This window comes from Psammomys obesus, unplaced genomic scaffold (assembly GCF_907164565.1).
Source record: "Psammomys obesus unplaced genomic scaffold, mPsaObe1.curated_primary_1811, whole genome shotgun sequence".
In the NCBI taxonomy this organism is placed as follows: domain Eukaryota; kingdom Metazoa; phylum Chordata; class Mammalia; order Rodentia; family Muridae; genus Psammomys; species Psammomys obesus.
Genome location: NW_026592636.1, coordinates 3,084,891 through 3,107,236, shown reverse-complemented (window position 1 = coordinate 3,107,236; position 22,346 = coordinate 3,084,891). Strand labels below are relative to the sequence as shown.

Genomic DNA, 22,346 nt, shown 5'->3' with positions numbered 1-22,346 from the left:
GCAACAGGTGCTCTTAGCCGCTGAAGCCACCTATCACCCCCTCTAATTATTTTATATATTGGAACTAGAGTTACATATACTTGTGAGTCACTGTGTGGGTGCTGGGAATTGAACCCAGGTTCTCTGGAAGAGCAGCCAGTTCTCTTAACTCCCAAGTTATCTCTCTGGCCCCTGGGCTTTGACTTTGTAAGTATAAAAGTGAGCTGCATGATGAGACTTCCTGCTGCATTGTTCTCAGCATTTCAGCAGTACATTTGGACCATGTTGTATGGAGGCATCTACACTTTGAGCATTGTGTTTCTTAGGCAGCTAACAGGTAAGCAGTAAGTTTGTCATTCAGTATCAAAGTGCTATAGGGAAACTAGGCTTTGACAAGGTGGAAGTTTGTTGGCAGTGAAGGAAGCATGATAATTAGAAGAAGCCTTGATTTTTCATAATTGAGCCATTCCAGAATCTTCTCTGGACTGATCTCTTTTGGGTCAGGCTCTGTTCTCTCCCCTCTCTGTAGTGACACATTCTCTGTAGAGTGAGTACTTATTCAGCTTCAGGGTGGGAAGTCACTATATGCTCCCATTCACTAGTGTTTCTGAAAATCAGAAAAGCACTTTGTGTGGTCCCTACTCTTGATAATGTGATACTTGTTTTTCTCAGTTAAAACTCTTGGATCTTTCTGGTTCTGCAGCATACTTGAGTTGTGCTGTGCATGCATGCTGAGCCCTTCAAGGTCTGGCCTGGCCTGCCCTTGCCCTTTCTCTTTCTGCCTTCTGGTCCTCATGGCCTGCTTTCCTGTTGTGAGGTTCCTCAGGCCTCATGGGTCTCTCTGTGTTTGCACTTCGATCTGGAGCACTTCCTTTCTCTACCCACAACCCTCCCTCCCTTTTCTTTCTTCTTCTTGAGGCAGGGTCTCACTCTATATCCCAGGCTTGTATCACCTCTATGTTCACCTACTCACCTACTTACTTTATAATAGACTCCTGTGGCAGCTGTCGTCCACGGAACAGCCTTGCTATGGAGTGAGCTTGGAGGTTTTGCTTCCTTTGTGTATATTACTTCTATATTACTGATGCAGTGTAAAGTAGCCTTTAAAAAGTTAAATGGTGTGGTGGTGCACGCCTTGAATCCCAGCACTCAGGAGGCAAGAGCAGGTGATCTCTGTGTTTGAGATCAGCCTGGCCTACACTTAGAAATTCTATCTGAAAACAACAGCAGCACACCCCCCCCAACATACACAGAGTTACATGGATTTAATCCTTTATTTCCCTTTTCAAAGAAAAGTAGGTATATCAACAGTGTTCTTGGATACCTGGATATAACAAAGCTGATTGCTTTTGACAACTTTGAACAAATTGTGTCGGAGCCAATAAAAGCAACAGGTTGTGAGTTTGTTCTGTCTTCTCCAAGGAAATACCTTTCTGCCATTTCCCTGTAATCTAGGTACTCAGGAGATGAAAGCAGGACAGTATGAAGTTTGAAGTTAGCCTGGCCTATGTCTCCAGTCTCTGTCTCCTCACACACATACACCAAAAGGGGGGGGCATTATACTAGGGCTGGAGAGATGGCTCAGCTAGTGTCATGTAGCTGACATTGCTGATACCCCTGCCTCAACCTCCCAAGTGCCAGTATTATTGGTGTGTCTTACTGTCCCTTGTCTCCATTGACCTTTATGTAGAAAAAGTTGTTAGTGACTAACTTTGGCTGTGTAGGGATTGGAGGGATTATTTCAGTGCTACAAGGGGATCTTTAGTTAGTCGCAGCAACAATCTTAAATGAGGCAGGGTCTCATTGTTGTGCAACACAGTAGGGTAGGTGACAGGTTGCTCTTGAGAACTTCAAATTGAGAAGTTCATAATTACATGTGCCATAGGTATAAAACATACTTTGGATTTCCACAGGCTTTTCACCTACACTTTTGTGTTTGCATATGTGTGGTTTTCCAAGGACAACCTTGAGTATCATTTCCCAGGAGCTACCTTGTTTGGAGACAGAGTTTCTTGCTGCTCTGATGCTTGGTGACTAGGCTAGGTTGGCTGGCTGGCAAGCCCCATGGATTTACCTTTCTTGGCTTCTCAATGGTGGGGTTATAAACAGGTACCACTGGGATCTTTTACTTCGGTTTTGTGGATCCAACTCTGATCTTCATGCTTGTAAAGTAAGCAAACTTTATTGACTGAACTGCCCCCTTAGCCCTCTCTTACCTTTCTGATGTGGCTACTAAAGACTTTAGATGTGGCTCACATGGTATTTGTATTAGGTAGCTGTCACTTGGAGGTTAGAGGTGAAAGGAGACTTGGGATGTGTAGGGATGAGTTTGAATTGGGGCAGTGTGTGCGCCCATGCTATTGAATACATATGTAAGAGTGTGTACAATTTTTTAAACAATTTTCCCTTCATAACGCTCTAAAAGTTTTGGACACTTTGTTTGCTGAATCTTTTCCCATGTGTTGGGCAGAAGCGGCTGCTCCTGTCTGTATTGTTTGTTGTGCTCCACGTTTAGATAACTGCAAGCACTGAAGTGGAGTTGTCCTAGTAATGTTTACTGCAAGCCTGGTAGATTTGCTCTGATTTGCTTGGACTTAGAATCATCAGGACCACAGTGGAGCTAGTTCTGAAATGATGTAGACAGATTTGGTTGCGCTGGCATGTTACTGTGCAGGCTCACAGAACCCTGTGCTCAGCGCTTCCTTCAGTGCTTCACTGTTGGCTTCTTGAAATCGTCACCATCTTGAGTTGTTTTGGGAGACTGAGCATTTTTTGCCCTGTGTCCAAGCAGTCTTAGGTGTAGTTGTCACACAGGGCAGGTTCTGGACTGGGAGCTTGGCAGAACCTCCTCCTCCTGCAGAGAGGAGTGCTCAATTAAAGCGAGCTCTTCAGATGATCCTGTGGTTGTACAGTTGATGTTGCTACGGTGCTTGTAATTCCTGCAGTGCACGGTTCATTCTAGGGCAACCATCAGCAGTTTCTTTTCTCAGAGAAACTAGTAGCTTCTGGTAGTATGCCTTTTGGTGTTTGGTGTCATTGTTCCTTTGGGCTTTTTGGAGAGTCATATGGTATGTTGCTCCTGTGACCCATTAGGACTGAGAACATAGTCCCATGTTTGCATTGGTATACTTTTCATGGGTATGTATTCAAATATGTTTACTGCAGTTTTTGAAAATGTAGGCTAAATTGATTCTTGGTTGTCTCTGTGAGTAACAGTTGATCAGTCTATCCTAAACTCAAGGTATCAGGTAGATAATGCAGTCTTAGGCCGGAGCCTTTTTTTTTTTCCTGAATCGGGAATCAGACTGCATCTTAACAAGACCTCTAGGTGACTCCTTGCCCGGGACAGCTTGGAGAGCTCAATTCTATTCTTTCCTTCACCCCACTACTTTTTGGTTTGTTTTTATTGTTGTTTTAATTCTGACTCCAGTTTTATTGCAAGTCTTAGCTTGTTGTCAGTCTTTAAGACAGGATCTCCTGCTATGTAGCCCAGGCTAGCCTCAAGCTTAGAGTCATTTGGCCTCAGCTTTCTAAGTGCTGTGATTATATAGTCTCAGCTACCATGCCTGGGTGGAATAGTTCTATTTTATTATTTTCCAAGTTTTCTTGGAGGCAGGGTCCTTGATGAACCAGCTGGGAATTTGCTCTGTAAATGAGCTGGCCTCAAACTCAGTGCTCTGCCCATCTCTGTCTCCCAGATGCTGGAACTAAAGGTATTTACCACCACAGCAAGCTAGAGTAGTTACATTAAAACAGAACACAACTGTATTTTAAGGGGGGAGGGGCATTTGAACTTTGTAACTTGTTATTTTATATCTAGTTTCATTTTACTTCAAAGGGCACCATCCTAGAGTTAACTAGTTTACTAGTGCCAGTTGTGGCAGTCTGCTTGCTGCTGGACTGCAAGGCAAAACAGTTGATGCTTGCTAGGAGAGTTTACTGCTGCCATGTTTTGGTATTTAGTTAGTAGCATGTGCAATAGAAAGACATTCACTGTGGAAGTATGTACTTCCAAGTTCTGTACTATCCGGTGTGGTTGTGAAATGAAAACTAATTATATATTTTTTTCACATCAAATAAATAAATAAATAAATACTAAGAATATTTCCTTTTCTCAGTGTTAAATTTTATGTTTAAAATAGCTTGTATTTCAGATAACTGCTTCAAAATACAGTTTTGGGCTAGGGGATTAGAAAGTCTGGGCCAGTAGGAAGGCCATTCTGCTATACATGTCACCTTGATGGACACTGACTATCATTGGGCATATTGTTTCTAATGGATTATAAAAGCCCGAGCAAGGATTTAAGTCTCTAGGTAGCTTCCTTCTGTGTGTCAGTTTGAGAATCAGAACCTCTTTTGTTTTCACTTCCATCAACTTTTAGGGCCATTCTGGTCATTAGCAACCAACTACATGTAAGTGGGGAATGTGTGTAGGTTTTCTGATTAATGGCACAGCATAGCAGTGCCATCTACCCAGTACCTACCTGTGTATGCAGCTGGATGCAACCCCATGCCTGGGTGGTACCCAGGAGGGTAGCTAGCTGCACAGCTGCAGCAAGGCAGATTGGAGCCTTGGAAGTAGATAGCCGCCTGGATGGATTCTGGAGATAACAGAATACAACTGTCAGGAGGAAACTTTCCTCAAACTTAACCCTATTAAAAAAAATGTCAAAGCTGTTCTTAATTGGCAGGTTGTGGGTTGGGTTGGATGTGTTTGCCAGTGTGCCCTGTTCTTGTTTCATTGTGACTGATTGGTCTTTTCCTAAGTCCTGTATTTGATGCATTTCCTACATAAGAATATGTATGTATGATTTGGGCAGTTTGACTTAGAGTGGGCAAATCCACCTGATTCATAATTTAGGGCTCTGACTGCAGTTTGCAGGTATCTGTAGCAGTTTGCTGAGTTTTCTTCTTCCAAAAGAGTCTTTTGTCCCATAACTCTGGAGTAGTGAGACTATAAAAATACACTTAAAGCACGATCTTTAAAGGATTTACAAATAAATAAGTAGAAGATTGTAGATAATATGAGTGTGATTCTCCTTTCTCTTTGGGAATATACAAACTTCCCTTGTTCCCTTTCCCCTCTTTATTTTCTGTGCATTGGTGTTTGGCCTGCATGTATGTCTCTGCAAGTGTTGGATCCCTAGAACTGGAATTAAAGGCAGTTGTGAGGTGCCATGTGGGTGCTGGGAAATGAACCCATGTCTTCTGGAAGAGCAGCCAGTGCTTTTAACCACTGAGCCATGTCTCCAGCCTACACGCCTCTCTTCCCCTTTTGACATTTTGTGGTAATGTTTGTGCTTGTTAGCTGATTAGCATAAAATGATACTGGTTTTTGTTTTTGTTTTGGTCATTTCCCCTATACCTGATATCCAAAGTAGGGTTGTATGTCTTAAGGTTTCCCTCTGCTGACTATTCTGGACTGGTTTCTGTTGGTTGTTGCCATCTTTGCCTTGACTTCCTAAGCAGAACTAGCTCAGCATTGTGTTTAAATTACACGGCTGCTTAAATGCTTTCTGCCACCTGCCAGGACCCTTCTATAGGTCTATTCCTGTCTCTGTCATAGCTGAAGAAGGTCACTTGCTTGTGAGTCTGTTGTACCTGTATTGGGAGCTGTGTTTCTCTAGCTTGTTGCCATGTTGTGTCAGAGGAAAAGTCTGTGCTTCACTGGAGGGCCTCTGCCTTGTTTCTTCCAGTGGAGCTGTGTCCTCTGCCCCTCCACCCACCAGGTATCCCTCTCAAGTGAGGTGTGTGAATCTGTCCTTGAGCATATAAAGGTGTTGTAAATGGAGGTGACTTGATACTTGACAGCGTTGCTTTCTGAAACTTGTTCTGTAAGGTTTCTTGAACTTTCTTAACGAGGTTGCTTGCTGGACAGTTAGGCTGAGCACCTGTCATGTGAAGTGGACACTCCTCTGAACAACCTCCTATGTGCAGCTTGTTTTTCAGCTCTCATTCTTGGGTCAGACTCTTTGACTAAGAGTGTGAGTAAAGTTGCCCCTATAATTTCTCATTTTACTTATTTGTTTTGGTTTTTTGAGATAGTGTTTCTTTGTATAATCCTGGCTGTCCTGGAAATCACTCTAGACAAGCTGGCCTCAGACTGAGATCCACCGGTCTCTGTCTCCTGAGTGCTGGACTGATGGGACTACACCACCATGTATTGCTAAGTTTTCTACTTTTAAAGAAATGATTTTGAGGTAAATGTTCTTGAGAGCATTGGGTATGGGTGAATTTAGCAAGACACATAGGTATGAAAGTAGATCTTCTCTACCAAAGATAGGAACTTCATTTCCTTTGTTTATAAGAACATGTAGATATTGGTGAGCTTTTTTGATGATAGTTCAACAGGATATACTCAACTGGGTGAATGGTGAAGCTGTAGTGATGGAGAGCTTTTGTTTGTGCACACGGCAACTTTGTGCCTCACCACACTCTCAAGGAAGTCTCTTTGAGTCCTTCTGTGGGTAGCAGACCTTGAGTCGTTGTTTCTGTGGAGGCTTGTGCATTTTGTTATTACCTACTGGTTACAAGTGGCCTTTGAGACCTCTTTCACAGTCCATGTGAATGAGTGTTGGCATACTTAAAAAAAAAACAACTTTTATTTACATTTTAAAAACTCTTTCTCCCTTCTTCACCCCAATCCCTTCCAGCACCCCAACACCAGGTGGGAGAGGGGGCACAGTTCCCTTAGCTGCTTCCTGCTGGTTAGGATAGCCCGGTTCCTTGGAGCCAGTCCAATCCTCTAGGAGATCTCCAACTTCTTGTCTCACAACAGCAACCAGGAGCAGCAAGGGGGAAGCAGAGCAGCTTGTTCTTTCTTGGGGCTCCTACACTCTGGGCTTTGGTATTTATTCTCTCTCCAGAGTCCTCAGATTTAAACTATCTGCAGCTGGCAAAGAGCACCCTCAGAGCCGGCATGAGGCAAATAGTCTGCCGCCACTGTGGACCATCTGAATCAGTCCCATATCCCACACCTGGGACCAAAACAAAAACATGTTTATATCCGCAACAAATGACTGCTTTTTTGGCTCTTTGACATGGAGAATAAGCATTTCATGATTGTGGTCACGGAGACCAAGTTGAGGAAAGCCTATACATGAACTGTTGTTGAAGGTTGACTCTCTCTTCTTTCTCTCTACAGGGTTTCTCTGTGTAGCCTTGGCTGTCCTTTAACTCACAGAGATCCACCTGCCTCTGCCTCCCCAAGTGCTGGTGTTACAGGTGTGTGCCACCACACCTGACTGTTTATCTAATTTTTAAATAATTAAGTTCTAAAGTTGAGTTCTTTTCTTGAATTTATGACCTCAGACTTGTAGCTGTTAAGAAATTTATCTGCAGCTTTGCAGTGGGTCTTCACTCCCTCAATAATTAGGAAAGTTCTGGTTAGGCCTCATTAATTGTCATTTGTTGCTGAAGGTGTCATTTCTGTGAAGATGTTTTCTTCATCCTTCAAAAAAGTTGCTTTCTGCCTTTTTTTTCCCCTTCCCTCTTCCCCCTTCTCTCTCTCTCTCTCTCTCTTTTTTTTTTTGGTTTCTTGGGACAGTTTTGCTGCTTTAGCCAAGGCTGGAGTTGAGCATGCAGTAATTTTCTTACCTCAGCCTGCCGAGTGCTAGAATTTGGGCTATGAATTTTTTTTTTTTTTTTTGCTAAAAAGTTTTTAAATTAATGGGCAGCATGCTTATTGAGGTCAGAAGACAGCATGGAAAAAACTTGTTCTTTCCACCCTGGAATCTTGGAGATCAAACTCAGGTCTTTAGCCTTATCAGCAAGCACCTTCATCTGCTCAGCCACCTTGCCATCCCTCAGCATTTTTGTTTGTTTGGTTTGGTTTTTGAGGCATAACCCTCTCTATGTAATCCTGGTGATCACTATGTAGACCAGGTGGGACTTATATACACAGAAATCCTCTTGCCTCTACCTCTGGAATGATGGGATCAAGCTGCAGGCCATCATGTCCAGCCAGCATTAAATTCTTCTTAAAAGTATGAATGAATTACTTATTTTCCTTTCCTTTCCTTTCCTTTCTTTTCTTTCTTTCTTTCTTTTTTTTTTTTTTTTTTTCTGAGAGGTTCAGGCTGGCAGAGAACTTGTGATCCTCCTGCTTCATTCTGGCAATTTCTAGAATTATGGGTATGTGCCAGCCTGGCATGTATGAATTGCTTTTGCAGGTTAAAGTCATTCCAAGCTTTTGTATTCAGTATTTTTAACATTTTAGCCAATGAAAAATATTTTCTGGGATGGAAAGCTAGCTTATAGGTTATAAGCACTTGCACCTAATTTCCATTCCCAGTACCCACCACCCTCTTCTGGCTCCCACAACTGTTTCATGCACATATAAAATAAAAATAAGTAAATTTTTAAAAAAGACTGTAAAAAGTCTAAAAAGAAAGCTGATAAATAAATTCTTTAATTTTTTTTTCTTCTCAGAAAAAAAAAATCCTTCCAGTTTTACTAAATCATTTTGTAGGTTCGATGTGAAACTGCTTTAATTTTGTGTTAGTGCCAAGTTAGCATTGTAGACTAAAACTGAACTGAAATTTGGTTTGTGGAAAATTAGTAAGTAAAGCTGAAATTTTATAAACGAATCTCTGCATTTTGTTTAGAACAGCATGTTTTGGAAATTTGATCTTCACTCATCATCCCACATAGACACGCTTCTAGAGAGAGAAGATGTAACCCTGAAGGAGCTGATGGATGAGGAGGACGTCTTACAAGAGTGTAAAGCACAGAATCGCAAGCTCATAGAGTTTCTGTTAAAAGCAGAATGTCTCGACGACTTAGTCTCATTCATTATAGAAGAGCCACCTCAAGACATGGATGAGAAGATTCGATACAAGTAAGAAAGCGGCATCTTTGCCTTAGGGTGGGATAGAAAATTCTTCTTGTTGTCTAAGAATTCCCTAGAGCCACTGTAGCCTTTGGCAGTTCTTTAAAAGATCAAGAGCTACATGCTTTGACCTTTAGGGGCACACAGTCCATTCTAGAGCCAACTCTAGTGAATCACAGGCATCTAACGTGTTCTGAATTTTTTTTTAAAGATTTATTCACTTATTGTATATACAATGTTCTATCTGCATGTACATCTGCATGCCAGAAGAGGCCCCCAAATCTCATTATAGGTGATTGTGAGCCATCATGTGGTTGCTGGGGATTGAATTCAGGACCTTTAGAAGAGCAGCCAGTGTTCCTAACATCTTAACCATCTCTCCAGGCCAAGTGTTCTGAATTTTAGCTAGAAGTACAACATCCTTCATAAGTGACAAGCAAACTTCTCATACTAGTAAGACATTTAATTAAGTAAGTGTCTTCCTCACTTTCCAGGAAACTAGAAATCTGTGACTGGCCAAGATTGCCTAGATGTCAGTCAGAGCTTGGGTTGTAAAAACTTTGCTCACATAGTAAGATCAACCCTCCATTGCCTGAGCTTTAGGCTGGGGTCATGTTGGTCTTGAATATAGCAGTGACGCTATATTCAAGCAGTGAATGACATAGTGAATAAAGTAGATAGAGTGGGTTTACCTACTCATGGCTTGTTTAATTGAATCTGCTTACAAACACCAAATGAGTCCTTTATTCAGTGGCTCACAGTAAATGAGTCCTTTATTGTTGCCTTGTGTAACACTCTTTTTTTATATTCCTCTGGGAACACTGAGCACTTCATGGTCATTTTAATTTTGGGTTGCACTTATCTCTTCATATCCAACATTGTTGAAGTCAGCATCCCTCAAAAACTGTAGGCACTGAATGACTGGAGTAGAGAGGGAAGGTCAGCTAAGAAGTTGGTAGCAATTGGCATAGAAAGGTCTTGGTAGCCTTTTTGGGGAACAAGGGTTAGAATCTCAACATATGAAATGAAGTTGGAACTGAAGAGGCCTCCTTGGTGTGAGGGTGAGAGTGAAGGATTGGAAAGGAAGGATTATTGGAGTTTTACCCTGGGTAAATGAAGATTGAGGATACATGTCAAGGGAAAGGTTAGGCATTGGCTTCAGCCTTGTCAAGTTTGAGATGCCTGGTTGGCATAGAGTAGAGACAGGGAATCACAGCAGATGAGTGGTTGCCATATGATGTCACGAAGTTAGCTGAGGTCACTATGGAGCTGATGGAAGGCTGAATCAGGGTCACACACAGGGACTCAGAAGTACACACAGTGTAACTCAGAAGTTACACACAGGGTAAGAAGGATAGGGGCTGCCAACCAGAGAGGCACTAAAGATAGGCTTCAAGGAGGAAAGAGCCTCATGATCAGACTGCTGCTGTGAGAATATGGCAATTTCTGCCCCATTGATTTGAGTCCTGAGCACCTGGCTGAAATGTAACTGAGGAAGAGTGAAAGTAAGACAAGTAGCAAAGTTACCTTTATGAAGTAGCAACAAAAATAATTTTATGGTTGGGGTCACTACAACATGAAGAACTCTATTAAAGAGTCCTGTTATTAGGAGGGTTGAGACCCACTGTCTTAGAAAATAGGAAGTAATGCACGTTGCTGTCACTCATTAAACAGCTTTTTGATGCCAGCCATGCAAACTCTGGGAATGGGACAGTGTACCCTAGAATGTGGATGGGGTAAGAAGTGATCCTAGTATGAATTCCATGGCTGCAGATGTAACCACTGTGTGCTCCTGTCAGTGGTCACAGTAGAAAAGTCTGCTTGTGACATTGATGAATGCCCATTAACAGTGTGGGGGAGACTATTGAAACAGAACCTCCCAGAAGACAGCTGTTGGGTAGTGCAGTCTCTTGCCTACACACCTGCAGTTCTGCTTTCTCCTCTGTCTTTTCCTACATCTGTTCTTTTGGAGATGGCCTTATGCTCTTTATTCAGTTTTACCCCACTGTGATTGTTTTGTCTTCCCCTTGACCTGGCCAGCCTTTGAGCTTATATTCCTGTGACTAGCTGGGATTGTTGCTCACGACTGGTTGATGGAAGACTATGTTAGAGCAGGTAAGGGAACTGTGGTCAGATGCATTGCCTGATGAGTCTCTTTTAGTCTCCTGTGACCATTGGAACAGGACAAGAGGTAGCTGGCAGTTAAGAGAGCCTGGGGAACATACGTCTACTGCCTATTTTCAGAGTGAGTGGTCTGGCAGTCAGAGACAAACGTGGTTGAGGTTGCAGGGTTTTGTTTTTTTAAAGCTGTGAGGAGTTATATCCAGACCAGATGCCGGAGATCATGGTGAAGAATGATAGGAGCTGGTTTCTTGACTGTCCCTAGCCTCACAATACCCTGGAAGGCTCTTGTGGAAAGCATAGATTTCAGTAGCACTCTTCTCTCATTCCCCGGTACCTCAGACCGGTGTCCTGTTTGCACCTTCAGTATATAGTGATAGGTGTTTCCTTAGATGGGGTGGAGACTGAACATTTGATAGCTTATCAGAACATTGTCATGCCACTTGTAACCCAAGTAAACTAAGCAGTGGCCTGCCCACATACCTGCAGCAGGCTTAAGTCATCACCACAGCTGTGTGTAGTACAGTCTCCTGGAACAAGCTTCCCCTAACCTCTCTCTAAGAGCTTGCTGCTTCTCTGTCCACATGGACTGTCAGGGCACTGTGCCCTCACTGAGAAATTCTACTGTTAAAATGGGACATCTTTGTCTCTTGAGTCCTATTTGGGTTATGTTGAAACTGAAACATTCTTTTTCTTGTTGTTTTTGTTGTTTTGTTTTTGAGACAGGGTTTCTCAAGCCTGGTTGTCCTGGACTCTTGTAGACCAGGCTGGCCTCGAATTCACAGATATCCACGTGCCTCTGTCTCCTAAGTGCTGGGATTATAGGCATGCACCATCATACCTGACCCAGAAATTTATTCTTACTAAAACTTGGTAAACTAAAACTTGGCAACTTTTTATACAGTGTAGAAAATTTGTTTTAACTTAAAAGTTGGATATTATGGATTGAAGGTGTTTTTAATTCCTTGTAGATGGTTTTGATGATTTACAAGATTTTAGGAGAGCTTCCTGATGTGTGCTGTGCTTGATATAGTAGATGATGATTAGATGATAATTTAATGTCTTGTTCTTCTAGGTATCCAAATATATCTTGTGAGTTGCTTACTTCTGATGTCTCCCAGATGAATGATAGACTAGGGGAAGATGAGTCCTTGCTAATGAGATTGTATAGCTTCCTCCTAAACGAGGCCCCCCTGAACCCACTACTCGCCAGTTTCTTCAGCAAGGTGCTAAGCATTCTTATCAGCAGAAAACCAGAACAGGTAAATACTGTTTTCAAAGGTAAGTGAATAGCTGGGCTGTACCTCTCCAGTGTGAACTTTGCTGTGGTAGTCTGAGTTTGCCTGAGGTCCAGTTTCTACAAAAGAAGGTGTTTTAAGTTTTCAGCAGTCTAAGCAGTCTTAGTTTATATATATATGAAGGAGTATTCCTCATTGAGCACATTTCAGTGTTCTTACAGATACCTCTCCTTGACCCTTCTGTTTTCCTATCCTAATTCAGATAGATGTATGTGGAAATGCCATTTCTCAAGGAGTGGCTCACCAAGTGTGACCTTTGGACCAGTGACAACAGCATCACCTGAGAACTTTTTTTTTTAAAGCATTGCATGTGCTTGATTCCTACCCTTGCTATGCAGAATTAGATGACTCTCGACAGTGAGGGCTTTAAGCATATCTTTCAGTTCACACCGATGCTTGCTGGAATTAGAGAAGTATTGCTCTAGTTTATGTTGTGAAAAGGCTAAGAGCTCGCTTCCGAGAAACAGCTGAAGTAGCAGATGCTGAGTGTACACTGACAGATTGTGAGCTGCAGCAAGCAGAGGCGAGCATGGTCAAGCTAGTCAGACTGTGGCATGGTGGGCAGCAGCCTCCAGTTACTTTATCTTGATCTCCGCTTACATGAAAAGACTGAAACTATTTTGGGCTCATCATGTTCTGTGCTCTGTTAAGGTTGGTTCCATGTTTTATTTTAGAAGGATGGTGTTCTTTTTGTTCAAATAAGGTTGTTCTTTCTTTTTGCATATTATGCTTTTTTAAAAATTATTTTTATTTTTTTAATTTATTTTACATCACAAGGTGTCCTCTCCTGTCTCTCCTCCAAGTCTCTTCCTTTCCTGTTTCTTTCTCCCCAGAAAAGGAGAGCCCCCCCCCCCCCCCAATGCCACTCTGCATCAGCCTTCTCCAAGGTTCTTATCTGAATAAGGCGACTTTCCTAAACGTGTTTGAGGAAGATCCTTTGCCTTGGGTCACAACCCCCAAGTCATGGTCTCAGTACCATTCTTCCTTTCTGCCCTCCACATAGAAATCAAAGTATCACTGGCAGTTATAGGAGAATGCAAACCTTCGTAAACCCTGGCACAGTTAGTTCAGAGATGGCTACTTCCATTATTAAGGCATGCTTCATTCTAGTTTTATCCTCACATCTACTGTTGAGACCCTGGCCAACAAGGGATGGCTTTTGATGTATATAAGATAAAACTTGAAGGTTTGTAAAAGACTTTCTAAGCCTCTGTGGATTGACACGCGGGCTCAGAGTCAGTTCTGTTACCTGTCTGGCAGTGATGGTGTGTGTCATTTGAACCCTGAGTGAAGAGTTCTGCCACTGGGTTGCTCCTTGTTTCATCAGCTAGGATTCCTTGGATGGTAATGAGGGTACAACACCACTGCTTTTGTAGCTGTCTTTTAAGAATTGTGTTCCCTGTTGCTTGATAGTGTTGGTTAGGACTTAGGGACTGCAGGTGATGACAAAAGTCCAGATTCACATGGCTTAACCAGAAAGACATTATTTAGCTTCTAGAACAGAGTGTCCAGCTCTTGGCAGTGTTGAGTGGTTTAGCCTTCAACAATGAAATCCATAGTACAGGCTTTGTGGTCTTTGATGTTCTGTTCATAGCACCAGCTAAGGCTTGTGCGCATAGGCTCCAGGACCAGGGTTTCTGCCATGGAATTGTGTGTAGTTAGGCCATGTGTGTCTTTTTCCTTTCTCATCCTTCCTTTCAAAGACTCAGCTGTGAGTGGCATGGAGATGTGAATCTATTTGGCATCGTTGTCTAGACAAACAATGCAGTGAATCATTTTGAAGTTATTTGTGGTTGTAGTTTTAGCTGTTCTAGGTGTTAAGCTTCTTTGTGAAGGTTAGTGGAAGGCCTGTGACTCCTGTAGTATGCGGATCTTAGTTTAAATTCCAAGACAGCCAGCCACCTTTTAGTTTTAGGAGATTCAGGCATGTCCAAGCTGAGGATTTCTCATCTAGAGCAATGAATCTTCACCTTCCAGGACATGTGGTAGGCTTTTAATAGATGCTGTGGGCCCACAAGTACAGATAAGAAGACATAGGAAACTGTGCAAGACAGAGCATCATTTTCATTCCCTGTCATCACAGCTGCCTCTTCCCAACTTCCTCTTGTTAGTCACACATACAGTAGTGCAGCCTAAATCACCTGTGGACCAGGCAAGTTAGCTACTTAGAAACAGCGATCTTTGCCCTAAATCTTCTTTATTAGAATATTTTGAATATTCTGAATTTTAATTTTAAGTCTTAATAGGATTGCTTTATAAAGTAGTATATCTTAAATTTTTTATTTTATTTTATGTGTGTGGGTGTTTTACCTACCTCATTTGTGCATCATATGTATACCTGGTGCCCGCAGAGGCATTGAATCCCATGGAAACTGGCGTCACAAGTGGTTGTGAGCCACCATGTGGCTGCTGGGAATTGAACCTGCTCTTGTGAAAACTGATGAGCCATCTCCAGTCCCAAAAGTATATTCTTTAGCTGTTTGTAGGGTTGTGGGAGGAGGAGGGGAGGGCTAATACCTGTTCTTGGAGAATAAACAATGAAAATAAGCAAAAGGCAAAAGTTCTATTGGCTTTGTTTGCTGATTTGACGGATGACTTTCATTTAAGGGTTTTGGATATTGTAACTGTTAGCCAGACTGCCCATTTGGCATCTACTTACTAATTTAGTACCTGCCTGTTCTTAAGCTAACTGGCAGGATTTGAGGAATGTTGGTTACTCTAGATTGTATGTCTCAAGTTATGAATCTTTCAGTTTGATTTGTTTTCCTCTAGATTGTGGATTTCTTGAAAAAGAAGCGTGATTTTGTGGACCTTATTATAAAGCACATAGGAACCTCTGCTATCATGGATTTGTTGCTCAGGCTCTTGACATGCATTGAGCCTCCACAGCCCAGGCAAGATGTTCTGAATGTGAGTAGAGCTCTGAGCTGCTGGGGATGCGGTTATGGGCTCCTGTGTGCTGGGGGAATCCGACATGAAGAGGAGGCCTGGGGATGAGGCAGGGAGGATGTTGTCCGAACACAGAAAAGAGTCGGGTTTTTATTTTATTTATTTTATTGAGATTGGTCTCGCTATGAAACCCTGGCTGTCCTGAACTCACTATATAGACCAGGCTGGTCTGAAACTTAGAGATCTGTCTCTCTGCCTCCTGAATGCTGGAATTAAAGGTGTATGTGAACATACCCAGCTGAGATTCAGATTTTATAGGATGAGGGTTCAGATCCCTAGGTCTACCAGATGCTTATTTGCCCTTTGCTGGTTGTATAGTTATGTAGACAGTGAAAGTGCTGAGGATTTACCCGAAAGCTGGGGCTAGAAGCTTTCTAAGAATGTGGCAAACCTTCCTCCCATTGGAGTGTCAAACAAGAAGAAAGAGGATACATGGAAAGGGCCATTTTTAAGTTCAGACAGGTAATAATTTTAGGATATGTGCATTTTGAGTAAATAGATGTCTTAGGTGAAACTGGATTTAAAGGTTTAAATAATCTGAAAATAAGGTTTTGCCTTTGTCCTTGCCTGTGTTCCTCTTCCCTTGCCTTCTGGAACCATTTCTTAACCAATTCCAGTCTCATGTGGTTGCTCTTGCCTATAATGCCAGCACTCTCTAGGTTGAGGCAGGAGGATTTTAAGTTCTAGCTAGCTTGGGCCACATGATGACATCCTGTCTCAAAAGAAAGAAAGCCTATTCTAGTTTTAAAGACCTAAGGGATCAAGAAAGACTAGCAGGTCTTTGAAAAGAAAGTTTGCCTGGGGTTGTCCCCTGGGAGGCACATACTGCTAAGATGGCCAGGCATGCCATCTTAGGTCTGGGCTAGATCTGGCAAAGTGTCTGAGGTAGCCAACTCAGTGCTTGCAAGCTGGTACCCTGGGACTTAGAGGGCAAGGCTTCAGATAGAGGCACCTTGTTCCTTTTGTGTTTTGGTTGTCTCTAAAGATCTGGCTCTTTTTTCAAAGGGGGTCATAATTCTAGGAAAGACTGTTAGAACAAGGAGGATGATGGTCACTTTATATATGGTTTAGTACAGAATGAAGTTCATCAGTGTGGTTAGCTATAATGGGTCTATTCCTCTATTCAACTTCTAGTTGAATTTTTAGGACCCGTTTCCAAAGAGGTATGCTTTTGGGGAAGAGTTGTATAGGTAGTAATGGGTTAGTGGGAAATTCCTTAAAGTCTTTAAGGTCACAGGTACTTAGGAATAGCTCTGGATAGAAGTTCAGAACTGGTTAGTCACATTCACCAAATGGCCTGGCCTTGTCATGGTCAGGGACAGATCCTTTAAGACATTGCCCCCCAGTGTGGCCAGGTGATATTGTAGGAAGTTTCATCCTATGCACGCAAATTTCTGGGAGATTTGTGAAATTAGATCTTAGGTTTATGAAAATCTTAAATGTATTAAATTTTATTTGTAAAATAGATTTCAAAATGACTCAGTGAGTAAAGGCATCTGCTGCCAACCCTGATATTTTACGTTCTATTTCCAGAACCCACAGGATATCCTCTTTCCTCCACACATGTGCTGTGGCACACACATTCACACACAAAACAATTAAATGTAATAAAGCCCATTAGTATTTGCTTGCATTGTTACCCTTTAATATGTTCCCTGTAAGGAGCCAGAGACAGCATCAGATTTTTGTCTCTGTGCCTTTATCAAACTGTATTTGGTTTCTTGTTTTCAACCCCATTCTCTTCAACCTTTCAGGATTAAGTGGCCTTTCTCAGTGCTGAACTGCCTTATATTTTATGGCATTTTGGTACCTTAGGGAGCTAATATTGGAGCTAATATTAAGCCTCCTGATTTGTCCTTTATTATTTTTCCCCTGACTCTGATCCCTTCTGTGTTTTCATTCACTGCATCTCATGTAGCGGTTACAAAGAGATTATTATGGTCTCAAGCTCAACCTTTGAGACAGGCAGGCAGCCATCCTTCTGCTTCTAGGATGCCTCAACCTGACCCTAGTATTTCCTTCAGAGGACTTGATTTAGATACCCAAATCAAGTCCTTTTCTTTTTTGATTTTCAAGACAGGGTTTCTCTGTGTATCCCTGCCTGACCTGGACTTAGTCTGTAGACCAAGCTGGCCCCAAACTCAGAGATCCCGCCTTTGCCTCCCAAGTGCTGGGATCAGAGCCGTGCACTACCACCTCCTAACTTAAAAGCCCCCCCTCTCATCTTGGATTCTCTTAATCCAGAAGCTTGGTACTAAGTGTTGTTTTTCATTAATCTGAAGTTCAGAGCTGACATTCCCTTGGAGATTGTTTGTACTTGCTCAAGGCTCCCAGTAGTGGCCTGTAAGCAGGCACCACCATTGAGTGTAGTCTGAGTGTGTGGCTGTTGGGACTTAGGGAAGTTAGTGATGATTGTGGTCACTCTTAATATGATATATTCACTGCATTTTCCTTGGGGGACTTTTTAATTTTCTGTAGTGTTCAAAGTCCAGAGAAACCTGTAAATTCTACTTAAAGTGTGATGGCTATTTCCAGTATGTTAATCTTCACTGGGGCTTGAGCAGGAGCCACTCGTTGCTATGATCACTTCTACAATGTGTTTTGCAGTGGCTAAATGAGGAGAGAATTATCCAGAGGCTTGTGGAAATAGTTCATCCATCGCAGGAAGAAGATGTAAGTTTTCTTACACAACTTTTTTCTTTCATGTAAAAACTGTTCACTGGCCACAAAACATAACATATGTGTATGTGAAGGAGATCAGAGGGCATGTGCAGAACAGGGATAACCTGCTCTTCTTGAGTTGTGAGGAGCAGGAGAGCACCATCTTTCCAGAGCTAGGATCAAGCTAATCTGCTTTGTGAGAAATTTCCATCTGCACTTACATTTTTTATTTCGTACCTGGTTTTAGCTTAGATGGTGGGGCCACATCTGTATTTTGAGAGGTCTAGCAAGCATCACAATAAGGTCACCACTGAACCTAACAGTGACTTCTTGTCTTGGTCCTGACCTTGGGCCTCAAACTGGTTCAGCCTGGGTGTGTTGGCTAGCACCAAACATTGTGACAGTGTATCCTGCTTATCTGTTCACCTCTTCCCCTGGTGCTGGAGATCACACACAGATGTGGCAGTGGTTCTGAAGCTTGAGTTGACTGTTAGACATTAAACCCTGACCTCAGGGGTCAGGGTGTATATCGATGAGGTCTGTAGCACCATGTCTCAAGAATCATGTCAAGCTATGTGAGATTATCCACAGAGTCAAGCATTATCTACAGGCATGACAGCTCTGTATGGTTTAATCTCATGTCCATGTAGGAGTTGGCTTTAGGGTAATCCAGAGTGTGGGTAAAAGCCTTAGGTCTACCTCTCATGCTTCTAGATTGCTGGTTAGATTGGCGAGTGAGCAGTATGGATGAGCAGGACAAAGGAAGACAAGTTTTTAGGTAGAGGATAGTTGTTATTCAAGGGTGGATTTTCTTTGGCGGTTCATTTACCCACTTCTTTTAAGTAATCTCAAAAAAATTTATGTGTCTTTAGCAAGTGGCTAAGATCACTTGTTGCTCTTGCAGAAGACCTGGCCTCAATTTCCAGCACCTACCTGGAAGCTTCTAACTGTCCCTAACTTAATTTTAAGGGATTTCACCCCCTCTTCTGGTTTCTATAAGCAGCATGCACATACATGATGTATTCATACATACATATACATAAAGTAAAAATTAATCTTAAAACATTTTTTATGCCTAGAGCTTATCTAAGATATATTCTTCACTTCTCCATCATCCTATCTTGGGATTGTGGAGTACATGGTTCCTTTTGGTAGCTGCTGTTGTCGCCAGAGTTGATATTCATGCATTCCAGGGCTTGTATGTGGTAGGTGCTAAGAGAGAACTCTCGTACAAGAACCCTTGTGATTATTGGGTACTAATTTCTTCCCCTCTGGGTAGGAGCTCAGTAGTTCAAGGAGCTTAGTGCCCATATTAGTTAGGGCAGGTTGTGGAGAGCGATGACATAGGCAGAGTTGGCCCTTTTGTAGGGATTGCTTTCCATAAATAGGCTTGTTCCTCACTGTGTTCTTGGGCAGAACATGGTTTTTTTTACAGGGCTTTCCACTTATCTATTATAGTCCATCAGAAACTATAAAGGGAGAAGCTCAGTTTTATAAATTTTCAATTTTCTGCATATTTGCCTGCATGTTTCATTTCTCTGGGAAGACAGCCCCAGTACTGCTCATTTGTTAAGTCCGTGTTTAGTTTTGTAAGAAACCATTCTTAGTTAGTGCCCTCTGGTTTTCTCCTCCAATATGCTTCACCTGGCATTTTATTTTAAAACGTGATAATAATAATAATAATATGGTTTTAGATTTATTTCTTATGTGTGTGGATGTTTTACCTGCATGTATGTATGTGCACTACATGCATGTCTGGTTCCCACAGAGGCCTGAAGAGGGTGTCTAGTGCCCTAGATAACTGATGGTTGTGAGCTGCCATGTGGGTACTGGAGATCAGACCAGGGTCCTCTGGGAAAGCAACCAGTGCTCTTAACTGTTGAGCAATCTCTCCAGCCTACAGCATGGTTTTTGAGAAAGACAAAGCATGTCTACCACTGTGACTCCTGCCAATAATCCCAGCAAATGGAATATTAAAACAGGAGAGTTGCACAAGTTGGAGACTAGTCTACAGTACATCTTGAGACCTTATCTCAAAAACAGCATGTCCCGCACACATACAAAGAGAGAGGTTAATAATCATTTTTAAAAGTATTAGGTTACTGTTTCTGTATTAGGTTACTGGTTCTAGTCTGTGAGTGTGGATTCCTAGTATGTGTCATCTCCAGAATGTGGTGTTCTGAAATGTTACAATTTCACACAGGACATGAGTGTTGAGGCTAGAGCTTCCCAGAAAGGTAGATGGACACTCGGCCTTCTATTTTCCACAGAGCTGTATTAATTTTTGTTTGTTTGATTTCATTTTTGAGCTAGCATGTATATCTGTCTGTGCTAGCAAAGGTAGTGGTGGGGGATTATCCCCCTTTTTCCCCAAGTGTTTACTCAGGCTCATCTGTCCATGTCAGGCCTTCGCTCACATGCCTTTACATGTGGTGATCTACACTGTGCACTTACGGAAGAGAAGCTCATCAGCCTGGCTGTCAGATGCTTCTGTCTTTTTCTTCGGAGCTTCACTTGCTCGTTGAAGCTTATAGACAGTTTTAACTTGTGTTACCTCTCAAACAATTTCTCCCTTCACTTTTTACTATAAAGTTAACTTCTAACAAGTTCTATAGCTAAAATTGTACCTTTTTCCTTTAGCGACATTCAAATGCTTCACAATCACTTTGTGAAATTGTTCGCCTGAGCAGAGACCAGATGTTACAAGTTCAGAACAGTACAGAACCAGATCCCCTGCTTGCCACTCTAGAAAAGTATGTTTACCACTTGGTTCTTACTTTCCTCATTGATGCTGTTTGATGTGTTACCTTGTGTGTGACTGGTAAGTGAAGTACTCCTTTGTGGGCATTGTGTTGTGAAAATTCTATGCAAAGCAGGAAAGCCTGCTGTTCTTCACCCACTGTTTGTGACCCAGTCCAGACTGAGGAACAAGAAGAGGAGCCAGTGGCATGTATAAGTGGACCTTCAACTTCTCAAACCCTGCAAAGCTGAGTTTTACAGAGCTATCCCGACGTGAAATCATGATGACATGTTGGGCTTTTGGCTTTTGTTTGTTTGTTTTGTTTTTAATAGTCTTCTGTATATATATGCATTTGACCCATTTAAGTCATCAGTTTGTTCTGAAGATCTTCTACTGCCACCGTGTCTTTGCAGCTGACTCAGGCTGCTTGAGCAGTTGTCTTGTTTAAGCTTATGTAGAGGGGAAGGTACCTTGGGGGCAGTCTGCTGTTTTGGTTTCTGGGATTCTTACTATTTCAGAAAGAACATTATTAACATGCTATGTCATTGACTTGTGTCTATACTGTTAAAGTGGTGTTATGGAAAAGCGGGCTGCCCTATGGAAGAAGTAACTGGAAAGAGCTCACAGGTAGCAAGAGATGCGATGTTGTTCTCCTTCACTCGTGGCTTGTCTCTCATGGCATTATGTGTCCCTTCGTAGTCTTCGATGCTAAGAGGCTTTCTGCATCTTTTGCCAAAGTGTAAGTCAGCGGAGGGCTACACCAGAGACAAAGCAGCTTGCTGTCACTATCTTGTGAGAAAGCTGATTTTTTTTTTTTTTTTGTATTCCCAGAATTGTTGCCAAAGGAGAGAAAGGCATGTGCATGGTGCCCATCCCTGTAGTTCTTGCTATTACGTCTTATACTATATTTGTATTCCTTTCAAACTTACAAGGTCTTCCACATCCAGATACTTCCAATTTTAGACTGAGCTGTGTAAAATTGTCAAATTTGAGTAGGTTAAAAATTCTGAGTGTTTGGCTGTGTGTGGTGGTGCATGCCCTTTAACCCAGCACTCGAGAGGCATAGGCACGCCAATCTCTGAATTCCAGGACATCTAGGGCTATATAATGAAGCCCTGTCTTAAATAAACAAACAAACCAAAAAACTTTTTATGTTTTGTTTTGAGTATCAGCAATTTCATATGGTTTACAAAGCTGCTGTCCAATAGAAACACAACAAAAGCAACATATAATTTTAATGTTTAAAATATGGAGCCCTGAAATCTAGCATTTATAGTTAGAATATGTCAAAGTCAGTGAGCTATATTTTAACTGTTGGTGGTGGCCACATGTATTAAGTGGTTGGCACAGAGTCAGCTCACTGCTGAACTGGTCAGCAGTGAGCTCTGAACTCTGCAGGGTCACTAGAGGCTGTGTACATGCTGACTGACCCAGAGGTTTGGTACCAGTAAACATGTATGTCACAAATGAACGGCATGGGTTTGAATGGGCTGAAGTTGAAGAGTGTTAGAAGTGCCACTTAAAAAGAAATCTTATGTTGATGGACATAGAGTTTAGGAAGAAGTTTGGGCCTAAATTAAATGCATTCTATCTGGTATCTCTGGAAAAATGTGAAATTGAAAATTTCTTGAGTCAGTTAGTTTTTAGATGTGAGTCTTTCTGTGGCTACCCATATGAAAAATAAAACTCAAAGCGAGCATGAACCATTGTCTCAGAGAGCAGATGTGTAACCTAATGGCTTCATACACTTGAGTTTTATTGATGCATG

The 22,346-nt window shown here is 42.0% G+C and overlaps 1 protein-coding gene across 9 annotated transcripts in view; it reads left to right on the top strand.

Moving 5' to 3' along the window:
• Ppp6r3 (protein phosphatase 6 regulatory subunit 3) overlaps positions 1–22,346 on the top strand; it is a 115,347-nt gene that overhangs the window by 38,759 nt on the left and 54,242 nt on the right. For 7 of the 9 annotated variants that reach the window (XM_055614566.1, XM_055614567.1, XM_055614572.1 and 4 more), the window contains 5 exons: positions 8,586–8,818; positions 12,006–12,192; positions 15,001–15,138; positions 17,785–17,850; positions 20,479–20,591. In XM_055614566.1, the coding sequence (XP_055470541.1) occupies positions 8,592–8,818; positions 12,006–12,192; positions 15,001–15,138; positions 17,785–17,850; positions 20,479–20,591 (731 nt within the window). In that variant the 5' untranslated portion in view covers positions 8,586–8,591. The remainder of the gene's footprint in view (positions 1–8,585; positions 8,819–12,005; positions 12,193–15,000; positions 15,139–17,784; positions 17,851–20,478; positions 20,592–22,346) is intronic. The other 2 variants (XM_055614570.1, XM_055614569.1) reach the window with 1 other exon arrangement.